Source organism: Microtus ochrogaster, chromosome 24, assembly GCF_000317375.1.
Source record: "Microtus ochrogaster isolate Prairie Vole_2 chromosome 24, MicOch1.0, whole genome shotgun sequence".
Lineage (NCBI taxonomy): Eukaryota > Metazoa > Chordata > Mammalia > Rodentia > Cricetidae > Microtus > Microtus ochrogaster.
The window spans coordinates 15,154,682-15,167,935 of record NC_022024.1 but is presented as its reverse complement, the minus strand read 5'-3'; the positions used below and the strand labels follow the sequence as shown (position 1 = coordinate 15,167,935).

At 43.9% G+C, this 13,254-nt stretch overlaps 1 protein-coding gene and 1 long non-coding RNA gene across 2 annotated transcripts in view; both read right to left on the bottom strand.

Annotated features, from left to right (window-relative positions):
- Positions 1-6,489, bottom strand: part of Zdhhc17 (zinc finger DHHC-type containing 17) — a 64,259-nt gene extending 57,770 nt beyond the window's left edge. Inside the window, exon 1 of the mRNA XM_005358077.2 lies at positions 6,306-6,489. Coding sequence (XP_005358134.1) covers positions 6,306-6,398 — 93 coding nt within the window. The 5' untranslated portion in view covers positions 6,399-6,489. The remainder of the gene's footprint in view (positions 1-6,305) is intronic.
- A 1,123-nt stretch (positions 6,490-7,612) lies between these two features.
- LOC106144061 lies at positions 7,613-8,912 on the bottom strand. The gene is made up of 2 exons (XR_001229168.2): positions 8,663-8,912; positions 7,613-7,889 (listed from the first exon to the last, which is right to left on the bottom strand). It is a non-coding gene; the product is annotated as an uncharacterized LOC106144061 (long non-coding RNA).
- Between the last annotated feature and the right edge of the window lie 4,342 nt (positions 8,913-13,254).

Genomic DNA, 13,254 nt, shown 5'->3' with positions numbered 1-13,254 from the left:
GGATTTGGTACTTTCATTATCAAATATATTTTTATGCAGAAATCTATCACCAAAAATAAAAAATCTGAACAGACTTCACAAAAAACAATCAGCTTTATATACTTTCATAACTCATGTTCATTACCTGCACTCACTCCTTCCTCAAGCCTTTATTTAGCCTTTCTTGCTCTCATTTCTACATGGTGTACTGTATCCAAATGCACACTTGTTTACATATATACCTTTATTGTTGTCTAGATCCTGCCTTTGGGAGAGAATATACATTTTTCCTGAGATTGTATGAACTTAATTATTATATATTAGTCTATCAATTTTCCTCCAAATTTTGCTATATTTTCCTTTAGAGCTGAATAGTATTCCATTTTTCAAGAATTGAGACAAGATCTTATGTAAGCTAACCTGGCTTAGAACATATATAACTCAGGCTGGTCTCAAATTTCCAATAATCACTTGCCATCCCCCAGAGTTCTGGGCTTACAGAAGATGTGAGCTACCACGCCCAGCCTGACCAGGGTCATAGCTTACAAACAGCATCACAACACACTGTTGCCCAGGGAACAAAATCTGAAGTATGGTTTCTACTTAATGTGACTTTTGCTCCACAGTAAGTAAAAAATTTTAGGGAGTCTTCTATAATGGTCAGCACACATCTGTTAAAATCCAGAGGCTGTACAACCCCAAGAGTGAGAAGTATGGACTCTGAGTGACAATGACTCATAACATTAGCTGAAACATTATCAAATGGACCCCTCTGTTGCTGTATGCTGACAATGGGGAAAATTATAAAGTAGTGGGGACAAAAGGGATATGGGAGTTCCCTGTACTTCCTGCTCAATTTTATAGGATATAGCTTAAACCAAACCTAAAATAGCTAAAAGTAAATACATAAATGAATGAGTGAATAAAAGTTTAAAACAACATAGTCAAAGGCATTTGCAACAACAGCTAGCTAGTGCCTACCAAACCACAACCAACTTTGTAACTGTCATTTCTAAGACATTTAAGTATGATATAAACACATGGGCAACCTTGATTTATATGTAGTTCTGCCATTTTACCAGCAAGTAAGACTTCCAAATACATCAATTATCTCTCTGTAAAATAGACACACAAAAGCAGTGAAAATAAACACATATGTAAAAAGTTTAGAATAATGTTTAGCTCATTATTATATGTCAGTGTTAGCAATTATTGTTATTATGTATCACACGGAGATGATAACATTAAAAGAACTTGACATAATGTCTCACACATTACATGTCAAATTAGTACCCTTCTCTTCCTGTATACGATTTTACCCATACAGCAAAATGGGTATTGAAGAGGGGAGGATAAAATGAAGGGGTACTTGTAAGAATCCCCTTGGAACTTTTTCAAAATAAATATAACATAAACCCCTATTTTAGAGAACTCTGTATGGAAGCAGGTTTCCTGTGACAAAGCTGTCCTTCCGATTTAAACATATGCATAGTCTTCATATAACCCATGTCTTCCCCCATGAAGTTATGATAAAGTTAAGATATGAGAGGTTAAGAGTTAAGAGCTTTCAATATGTTGAAATGTTCTTTAACATAAATTTCCTGGGAGTTTCTGTGTATCATCTTCTAAATCAAGAGGTTGGTGAGATGTGGCCCCGTCATCTGAGTTTATAACAGTGGTTACAGGAAAGGCAGCTCAGTTGAGAGCACCTGCAGTTCTTGCAGAGGATCCATGCTCAGTTCCCAGCACCCACATGGGATAGCTCAGTCTAACTCAAGGGCTCTGCTGCACTCACCTGGCCTCCATAAGCATGCGCACACACTCACACAAACACATGCACATAAATATATAATAAAAATAAGCATTGTTTGTTTGTTTGTTTTTTGAAACAGGGTTTCTCTGCATAACCCTGGCTGTCCTGAAATTTACTTTGTAGACCAGACTGGCCCCAAACTCAAGAGATCCATCTGCCTCTGCCTACAAGTGCTGGGATTAAAGGCGTGTACCACTACATCCAATTTAAAAAAAAAAAAAAAGGGCTAAAAAGAAAAAAGACGTCCTACCTAATGTCTGCAAACCCGAATGTGATGACAGAGCTGCCAATAACCTAACAGAAGAAAACAACTTTGAAAGAAATTTCCTGTATTGTTTAAAACAAGACATTAACTTATACACATAAACAATGTATCTCTAAATGCATACATAATAGGATGAAAAGCACAAATGAAAAACAGCAGAGTCATCGCTAAGGCCTGAAAGGACCTTTAAGAAGAAAACCTGTAAAGGCAGCAGATGCTTTACTTCAACAGTCAACCACGACAAGTCATGAGAAAAAAATGTATTAAAAACAAATATAAAATTAAGCATCACCACTTAAAAAGCACACACATTATGTGGGTTGGGGGAAGACGAGGGAGAAAAGGAGGAAAGCAGTAACCCAGATCATCTAGGTGCTGAGCTCCTGGGATCCGCAGGCAGAAAGGGTTTGTGATCGTCTACTGAAGCGCTCAGCTGGTTTGAGGCTACTATGAATCAGGAGAAGCTGGACTGCAGACCAGCACAGGCTCCCTGCCCCTTTCCCAGTCTTACAGCAGCTATTCTGAGTGACGGGGACCTGACACTGCTAGCAGGCTCTTCTACTCCATTCAGCACTGACTGGGATCCACAGAGTGTTTCATAGACATGTATATTCCCTACTAGACTATTACTTTCTGGAAAACAGTACATTTCACTTTATTTTAACTCACATGATCTAAAACAGTGTTGTGTGTACAACAATGAGATGTTCAAGTTGATTACCCTGAAAAAAAAATCACAACTTCAATCAGAACACCAGAGTTCAATGAGATCTTGGGGATCATCTAGGCCAGTCTCTTTATCTGAAAAGCAAAGAAACTAGGAGCAGTTAAGCATCTACTAACTCGGGGTTACTGACCCAGTACCAGCCCTAATCCATGGATGGGCAGTTTATCTAGTTCCAAATATCCTCTAATTCTTCCTCTGTGATAAAATGAATTATCGCCTATTTCAACAGAGCAGTGGTGATATCAGCTTCCCTTTCAGTAGACACTGTGTGGTATTCATGGCCTTCAGAAGGTTTGCGGGTCAGTCCAAATGTGTGACGGCTGCTTTCCAAACAGTAGCTTGCCTAAGACTCATGCTCACAAGGACTCTAAAAGGTAGGTAATAGCAACCCGACTTTACAAATGAGGTAAATACAATTTGACCATGATGACAGTGAACAGCAAAACTCACTTTTAATCCGTATTCTATAGTGCCTCTTCTTGATTTAAACACACACAATTCTGAATTCAGGGCCACACCTGGTCCAAATCTGGTAAACAAGTATTTACTTGACTCACTAAACAAATGGTGTTTCATCTAAAAAGTTAAGATTTTTTTATTAAAAAAAAAAAACCTCTAAAATATTTCATTGTCCATATTTGTCTAAAAAAGGTTTTGACATGGGCAGTTTACATAGAAATTGGTAATTTGGCAATAGCTGAGTCTATCTAGAGTCTTTCTAAAGTGGCTGGGACAGTCTTGCCTTGTAGCTCTGGCTAGTGGGGAGCTCACAATCCTCCTGCTTCAGTTCTTCACGCATTTGTATTATAGCTGTGTTCTACCATGCTTGGCAACAGCTAAACTCTCTAGCCTACAAATAATTCATCTATTTAACAAATACTTAGAAACCATTTTGTGATATTTTCTGATGCACAAATAGAGGCTTAAACAAATTTTTACTTCATATTTAATTGCTGAGGATTCCAAATTGGAATCTAGGCCTGGGAATGAGGTTCCACTGTCAGAGTGCTCGCCTAGTGTACAGAGAGCACACTTAAAGACACACAACGGGCACGGTCCAGGGTGTGAGGGCCAGAACTCAGGTCATTCTTTGTTACGTTGGGTAGAGACTAGGCTATAAGACACCCTACCTGAAGAGGAACAGCAGAAAGAGGAGGAGGAAATAAAACAGAAGCAGCAGATTTGTAATCCCCAGTCATTCTGACCCAAGAGCCTGTGTTCTCCATTATCTCATTTAGCCTCCTTAACAGCCCATCAGCTAAGTGTTGTCATCATCATCATCCCAATTTCACAAACTCAAGAGAAACAGCATGCCCTGTTCTGCTACCACACTGTGAGGCTCAGAACACCAGATCTAGAGCAGGTGAGAGAAACTAGCCACAGAAAATAACCTCTTCAGTCCCCAGTATTCCAGAATTGAAACTACTAGGCCTTGTGTTTACTGGTTAAAAGAAATATATACCATAGCAATTTAAACTGAGCAAGAGTGAAGTTGACTTTCTAGCAATATAGCATCTATTAAATAACAAACTGATGGCACCTAAACTTCAAGCTCTCTATCCTACGGAGCAATCTCTAGGCTCAAGTTTAAAAAAAAAAAAAGTTTTTGAGACACATTCTCACTATATAGCCCCTGGACTGCCTGGAACTTGCTCCGTAGACCTGTCTGACTTCAAACTCAGAGACATTCCCGACTCTGCCTCCCAAGTACTAGGAGTGAACTGCCACACCCTGCAAAATCATGTTTAGGGAAGAAAAAAAAGACGTTTACGAAGCAAAAAGCCTGTTGTTTTGTCTGTTTATAGTCTGGTTTGGAGATAGGGTATCAGTTAGCCCAAGCTGGCCTCAACTCGTCGTACTGTTAAGGTTAATTTTCAGCTCCTCGTTCCCCTCTCTGCCTGCAAACCAGTGCCCTGTCACCAGACTCTAAGATATATAAAACACTTGAAGTGCTTGAAATACGCCCTCAGGAACAGATGAATAGAAATATTCCTTAACCACACTTACAGCACAACGTCGGAAAACTTTCTGGACATATTTTTAGGGCTTGAGTGCAAACCAAAAGAAATGTCTCTAATGCCAATTCTAAGATTTTACCACTTCCATTTTTTTTTAACGATTTATTTATTTTTACTTTATGTGTACTTTATGTGTTTTGCCTGCGTGGATGTCTGTGTGAGGATCCCCAGGAACTGGAGTTAGAGACAGGCATGAGCTGTCATGTGGGTGCTAAGAATTGAACCCGGGTCCTCAACCACTGAGCCATCCTTCCAGGCTCTCCCACTTCAATTTTGTAAAAAGTTTATTCTTACTGCATAATAATTTTTCTACTTGTCCAGGCATACATTTCTAAGAAACTCTAGTTTTGTGTATGTGTGTTTTGTGTGTGTGTGTGTGTGTGTGTGTGTGTGTGTGTAATAAACTTATGAATGAGCCGATGACCGATGACCGATGACGCAGAATGAGCACATGAGACAGTGGTCCCCGTTATTCACAATTTTCGCAAGGTACAAAAAAATCCAAAAAGAAAATCAATTTCAAGCAAAGGAACTACCTTGGTTCGCCCTGTAGTGAACACCGCAGATGTGTGCACAAAACTCAACCTCAAAGCTGTGCTCCTCTTTCCTGCCCCCCCCCCCGGGATCTCACCGTGCCCCGTTAACAAGCCGAATGCGTACAGAACTGCTTCCAGGTCTTAACTAAACACAAACTCGGCCACACACTGGGAGGTAAACAACTACAGAACGTGACCGAGCTGGGACGGAGACGTGCACTTTTCATGAGAAAGATACAAAAGAAACCAAGGGAAACGTGTTGCACTCTACCTTCCTAAAACAGTTGTATTGACAAGCTAGCATGTATGTGTGGATGGGGGGGGGGGTTATCCCGAAGTTCTGACTCCTCTTTTTCCTTTTTTTTTTAAATTTTTATTTTAATGGCTTAGGGGCAAATACTCAAACAGCGAAATCCGACGTCCTGAGCGCCGAGTTGGTTGCTATGACATATCCTGGCAGGGCATCACTTCGCCAAAGCAACTACTATCTCCCCCACCTCCCACTCCACGAGAGAACTAACGGAGAGCACAGTGTCATCCACCGCGACGAAGGGATGGAGAGGGGACAGAAATCCAAAGCGGATCGGCTCCCGCCTCGCCCCCGGAGAGGCTTGGAGCCAGCCCGAGGGGCTCGCGCCGAGGTTCCCAAGTGTCAGCAGGCCCCCGTCGCCTCGGCACCCACCAGCAGCGCGGCGACCAGGCAGACCCAAACCACTTCCCCACCCCGGTCCTCCAGGCACCGCCAGGGACGGCGTCCCAGAGCCCGCCCCGGCCGGGCCCGCCCCGCTATCTCCTCCCCCGTTATCCGCTCGCCGCCGCGCTCGGGCCTGCTTGGACTCGCTCCTTCAGCCTCCCTCCCCGCCGGGTCCCGCGCGGACGCCTCGGCCGCCGCCCTCGCGGCGAGCCTGAGGGAGCGGCCACCGCGGGCCCCGGGGCCCGGGAGAGGCGCTCGCCGCCGGTCCCTCACCTCGGGTTGGAGAAGGGGCACGCAGCCCGTTTCGGTCTCGTACTCATCCGGGCCGTCCGCCATCTTGGTGTTAAATCCCTCCTCCCGCTGCATGCCGGGAGAAAGCGTTTCAGCCTCGCGGGGCTCGGCCGAGGCGCAGGGCGAGCGCGAGCCCCGACGAGGGCGACGCGGCCGCCGCCTCCTCCTCCTCCTCTTCCCCCTCCCCCTCTAAAGCCCCCGGGACGCCCCCGCAGCCCCTCCCGCCGCCGAGGGCGCGGGTCCCGACGCGCGTGCGCGGTCCGGGCCCCGGGAGGGCGTGTGTGCGCGCTCTGCTGCACTGCGCCGGGGACAACGGACCGCGCTGGGCGTGGGCGCCGCGGACCGGGGGCGGGTCCGGCTCTCTGGACGTTGCTTCTCCTTGGCTCCGGTCACCCGGGAAAGGAGGCTCGATGGAGAGGAGGACCGAGCGGCAGAGCTGCGCCGTGCAAGGCCGGGACCCCTCCTGGGGACGATCGGAGGTCCTCGGGCGTGACCCCCGGGATTGAGGATGCATCCTGCCCCTCCCCTCCCTACCTGTACCTTGGGGACACCCGACTAAACAAGGACAAAACCTGGCTTCCTGGAAAAGCTTTTTGTTATGTGATCCGTCTTGCCCTCTTCGGTGTTGAGCTGGTGCTTTTCTAAATCATTGTTTCACAAGGTCAAAGCTCCACACATCCCCCCCTTCTGCTACATTTTAATATGACCCAGGAATTCAGAACTGAAAGCTCTCAGTGTGACCTAGATAAAAATGACTAAAGCCATCTTTAAGAGGATATTAGGGCCGGGGGGCGGGGGGACTGGTGGAACAATTGTAGAAAGGATTTGTTTCTGGTTTGAGCTATGAGGAATTGTAAATCTCTACAGCGCTTGGACACATTTAGCAGAGAGTGATCGTGAAACATGACCAATTAAAGATCCTGATAGTAACCAGTTAAAGGCAAGTAGGCAAAGATCACCAGAAAGAAACGTGCAATCGGGCAAAAATAGATTTATTTGTAAATCGGGAGGAAGGCGCGGGAGAGGAATAAAGAATAGTGGGATGGAGGAGGAAACCCCTTTGTAAAATTTAGGTTCCCGCCAAAAGACTCTGGGCAGGGTCTAGGGAGAGTTTGGATCAGATCTGGATTGGACCTCGATTCTGAGGAGGTGAGAAAAAGCTGGGAATAGCAAGCATTGGATGTGATCATGAGCCTAGGACAGTTTAATAACTGGGCGCTCCCCGTAATAAATGCAAACGACAAGACCTAGTTAGTATTCGTTGGTAAAAGAGCAGCGATCGCTCAGAAAAGGATGAATACGCTGTTTTATTGCTGTTCTGCTGAGGGAAAAGAGACGATCTGTGTGTCCTCTCAGCACGGCTTTTCCTTCCGGCACGGACCGATTTTCAGTCTTTTAGCCCTGGCAGAAACCAGGAATCATGCAAACCTAAACAGAATTTCGGGTTCTCCGTTTACAGCGCCAATTTTTATTTTCTTTTCTTCAGTCAACATGGACAGAATCCTTCTTATTGTAATATTCCGGGCCGCGTCTTCTTACCCAGACGCTTTTTGCAGTTAATTAAATCTAAAGAAAAGAGTAAAGAAAGTCTAGTGAAAAAAAACCTCTGAGAGGCCATGGCGTTAAAACAAACAAAAATCCCACAGTGAATGAATTGAATGAGGAAAATAGGCATGGAGACCCAAAAACATTCCATGAGTGTCCATGGATTAGAAGTGTTAGTGCAGGGGCACGGTGGGAATATTCATAAAGGGGGGTGTTCCCCGTGGGAGCCCTGGCTTTCCAAGGTGCTTTGGTAGAAGAAGGATCAGAGCCAAATTGAGTCAGCAAAAAAAGCCCTGCCATTTAGCCCACATAGTAGTTTGGTAGTTTTCGAAATATAGCTTAACTAGATGCCCAAGTTAAGTAAATCAAGAGGTCTCCGTTTTTTAAAATGTAGTTGTTTTTTTTTTTTGGCTCCTTCTGCTTTCTGTCCACCATTCCTTGAACCACCTCCTCCTCCTTATTGCTCCTGCTGGCGTGAGGCTCTGTCTAACCAATAAGTAAAGACAAAGATTACTGGCTGAACCCTACAAAACCATGAACCAAAATAAACCTTCCCCTTCTGAAAAAAGTGAATAAGTCTCAAACATAGGTTCCCTGAGCCTTCTCGCTCATCCCCTACAGGACATAGACCTTTATTCTTCCCTGTATCTGTTTGCCTATCGGAGACATTTGTATATGTAACTTCTGAGAAACCTCCAACTTACAGAGGAAACGATTAATGCTGAAAGGGAAATGAAACAGAAAATGAACAATCCGTGCCTTCCTTCCTACAATAAGGCTGAAATAATAATTACCACAGGACGAACTGGCAAACCAGGAGCGAGAGCAGCCGTTCTCATCTTCACCCCGTGGCACACTCCAGAGGGAATAGACGGTTTACAAGCCAGCCTGGAATCCATTGCATGACCCTGTCTCGAAACATTAACAACAGAAAAGGGCAGCAAGTCTTGGGAAAGCACATCCAATTGGACTAGGTTTCATGAGCCAAAATGAGGCTGTTGGCGCTGAGCGGACGCCACCTTGGTAATTACAGGGTTCTTATCTACATAGCCTGAATCTGAGATAATATTTTCAAGGGACTGTAAGTACGGCAAGTGAGCATATTGATTGCACAGATGACGCAAGAATGGCTTTCATAGATAAGAAAGAACAAAGTTGAAAGAGAAGTATTGATCCGGTAGGGAGAGAAAAGTGAAGTGGGGGCAGGGGCGGGGAGGACAGGGAGATTGGAAGGAATAGGCTCCAGCAGGGTAGATCTGGTTTCACAGGTAACCTGAGAGACAGCTTGACCCCTCACCTAATTCTAGTCCAAGTTCACCATTTCACAAGTGGGCAAACGATGGGGAGCCTAGAAACCTCCTTAAAGCCAGAGAACCAGGCTGAAACATAATTACATCTGGAAGCCTCTTGAAATTCCCTGCCTACTACTCCAGGGCTCTCCCCTATTTCTTTTGTTACAATTATCTGCCATGAACTGTTTAGTTTATTAGGTGCTTTAGAAACAAATGTATAGGTATGTGTGTCTGCAGTGTGAGACACATGTGAGTGGAGCTGCCGGTGAGGACCAGCCTCTCCTGCCCGTGAGGACCAGCCTCTTCGGCTGGGATGAGAGAAGGCTGTGAGCCCTGATGTGGGTTCTAGGAAGCAAACTCTGGAAGCCCTCTGAAAGAGCAGCAAATATTCCTAACCTCCAAGCCATCTCTCTAGCCCCTATTCGGTGGTGAAATATGGTGAAAGCGTTTACGTGAGACCTGAATCGTTAACGGCACTGTACCGCACTGTTAATTAGAGGCACAGTGTTGTGCCGCAGATCCCTAGATCCTGTCCTTTATGCCCGCTACACAGCACCTCCTCTTTACCTATCCTAACTCTTGCCAACCGCCGTGCCATTCCTCTTCCATCCATTCGACTGTCTTCCTATGCCTTATAGAAGTCGAAACATGCAGTAGTTCCTCCTATGACTGGCTTGTTCCGCTTAACGTAATGCAATCCAAGATTTATCTGTGTTGTTGTCTATGATAGCAATTCCTTCTTTTTAAGAACTGAACACTACGCCGCTGTACTTTCTAGAACATCTGTGTCATCCACTCACCCCTCAGAGAGTGTTTACATGTCCTTCCTCTCTCGGCTGTTGGGAACAATTGATTGAAGTGTGCAGTGGTGCGCTTACTACGGAAACCAGAATATGGGATTTATTAGAACGGTTTACAGGCTTGTGATCCAGCTGGTCCCATACTGGCTGTCCCACGAGGCTGGCTGTCTTGGCTGATCTTAAGTACAAGCCAGAATTCTGAAGAAGTAAGTAGGTTGTAACGTCAGTGAAGGAATGGTCTTGCTAGCACCAGCAAGGGCAAGGAGGCAGCGGAAGAAAGCAAGCTTCCTTCTTCCACATCCTTTAGACTACCCGCAGAAGGTGTAGCTCAGACTCAAGATGGATCTTCCCACCTCAAAAGATCCGGATTAAAAGTGGTCTTCTCACATCAAATTATGTAATTTAAAAAATAAAGATTACTTTTTTAAAGTTTCTGTATCTGGTCAGTTTTTTACCAACCTGATCTGGTTGGTTTTGCTTTTTAGAGTTTTCTTAGGTTACAGAGTGGTAGTTTTCTTCTGACATTTTCGTGCGCAGCTTCCCTCCCATTGCTTCCTCTCCCGTCTCCTCATTCCTGCATCCCTGGTGTACAGCCTTCAGCTCCTATCATCTTCCATCCGTTTTCATATCATGTGTGTTCTATTGCTTCTTCTACAGCCCTCCCTTACAGCCTCCTTTTTCCATCCTTGATCATTCTCTCACTTCCTGTACTCTGCCCACACTTCCTCCCACCTCCATACTCGTATTTAACAATGAGAAGCTATTATGGGACCCACGTATGGGAGAGAGCATCCGTTATCTGTCTTTCGGCTCCTAGACTAACTTAATAAAATATCTTCCAGTTCCACCCATTTTCCTGCAATTTTCATAGTTTCGATTTTCTTAATGACTATATTTAAATTCCATTGTGTAGAAATACCATGTTTCCATTGGCCATTCATCTGTTTCTTGTATATCTAAGCAGTCTCCATCCTTTGCTATTATGAATAGAGCTGCAATAAATATGGATGTGCAAATGTCTGTGGTAGAATATAGAGCCCTTTGATTATAGGCTCCGGATGGTAGAACCGAGTAGTTTTAGGGTAGTTTTATTTTCAGTTTTTTTGAGAAGCTTCCACATTCATTACTTTATACACTTATTGTTGGTGGGTTTTTTTGTTTGTTTGCTTGCTTTTTGTTTTTGAGACAGAGTTTCTTGTAGCCAAACTTGGCCTCAAACGCACTATTTAGACCCATGATTTTTGTCCACTTCTCGGGTGCTGGGATTACGAGCGAGTGCCTAGCTGCTTTTTAATAGTGTTCGTCCTAACAAGTGTGTAATAGCTCATTGTGGTTTCCATTCGAATATCCCTGATGATAATTAGCAATTTGGGGCATCTTTCATAAAACTATTGGCATAAAACTATTGGCTATTTGCATATCTTTAGAGAAATGCTTCATGCTTGGCCTATTCTTATGGGATTGTCTGTGGTTTCTCCATTGACCTGTAGGAATTCCCAGCCTGTTTTGGGCCCCAAATGCATGGTTTGCAAATGTTTTCTCCCGTTCTGCAGGTTGAGTTTTCACTCTATTGATTGGCTGCTTTGCTAAGCAGATGGCTTTTAGTTCAGCATAGTCCTGCTTGTCTGGTCTTACCTTTGCTACCTGGGCTTTTGTGTTATATCTGAGGAATCACTGCCAAGCTCCATGTCCGAAAGGTTTCATCTGCTTTCTTCCAGCAGTCTGTGCAGTTCAAAGCCTTGCATGTCCATCTCACTTTGAATTGATTTTTGTGTAAAACATGAATCTAATTTTATTCTTTATGAATGTGGAATATTTTTCCAGGGACATCTTTGTTTCCCCCACTGTTTGACTATGTAGAGATTTTATGAAGTTTAGGATTCTTTTTAAAGCATCTACTTTTTTTTTTTTAAAAAAAAAAAAGGTCATTGAGCTTTTGCAGAATGCATTGAATCAGTACATCAATTTCAGTAGTATGGATATTTTAACAGTATTACTTTTCCAAAATAAACCCATGAATATCTATCCATTTAACTATGTCTTTCTTAATTTCTTTCATCAATTACTTATGATGTTTAGTGTACCAGAATTTCATCTTCTTAAAGTTCCCGTTTTGTTCTTTTTGATGGCTACCATAAATGGTATTATTTTCTTAATCTCCCCCTCTGAAAGTTCATTGTTAATGTATAGGAACACACTAATGTATGTTTCTTTCTTTGTTTTGAGACAGCCTTATTCTGTAACCCAGGCTGGCCTGGTACTCAGAGCAATCCTCCTGCCTCAGTTCCCTGAGTTGCTGGGGTTACAGCTGTGAGACGCCAAACCCAACTTGACAAGTGATTTTTTATTAGCTGATATTGCACCCTGTAACTTTATTTTTTAAGATACGGGGATTAAATATTTTTTTCCTGCACAAATGTTGGAAATAGCAACCATAACATAAATATACTCTTAATCTTAAAATTCTTACATCCTGGTTCTTCTTAGACTATTTGGACTGGCTAAATGCTGTTACGTGATCAAAATGCTTTGAATTCTATCGAGTATATTAATGATAAGATTTCCAAATAAGCCATTGTGCAGATTTCTGGGTGTCATTGGAACGGCCAGCATTAGAACTAAAAGATACTGCTGCTTAGAACTGGGTTGAGGCAAGGACCCACACGAAACAATACTCTACAGCTCTGCTGTTAATGGAGCCTGAATCAAACTGGAAAACTGAGATATGTGGGATGGGTGTAGGTGATGATAAAGAAGCCCATTTAGGAGGAGGCAAAATACGCATTCTAACTAAACTTTTAAGAAAAAGCAGCTGAAAGTAGCGTTGTGTTCTTACATACTCCCCCACGTCCTTTCTCCACCTCTACCCAGCCCCTGTACGCTTCTTGTTTGTTGTCATGTAGTTACATGTATGTTACAGCTAGTTACATGTATGTTCCTCAGTGACTACTGGGCTACAGAACTAATGCCCAGACATCTTCACTGACCCAGAAAGCTATGACTCTGGCTGTTGCAGAGGAAGTGGTCCTAGCCACCTGACATTCACTGTCTGCACTTCTTCCCTAGCCATTGTTCTTTCGCTGTGAAGTGACACCATGACCATGGCCACTCTTTTAAAAGAAGGCATTTCATTGTAGCTGGCTTGCAGTTTCAGTGGCTCAGTCCCTTATCATGATGGCTGGAAGCATCTCATGCAGGCAGGTGCTGGAGAAGTAGGTAAGAGCTACATCCTGATCCACAGGCAGAGAAAGAGGCTCTGGGCTTGGCTTGAGCTTTTAAACCTTCAGAGTCTGC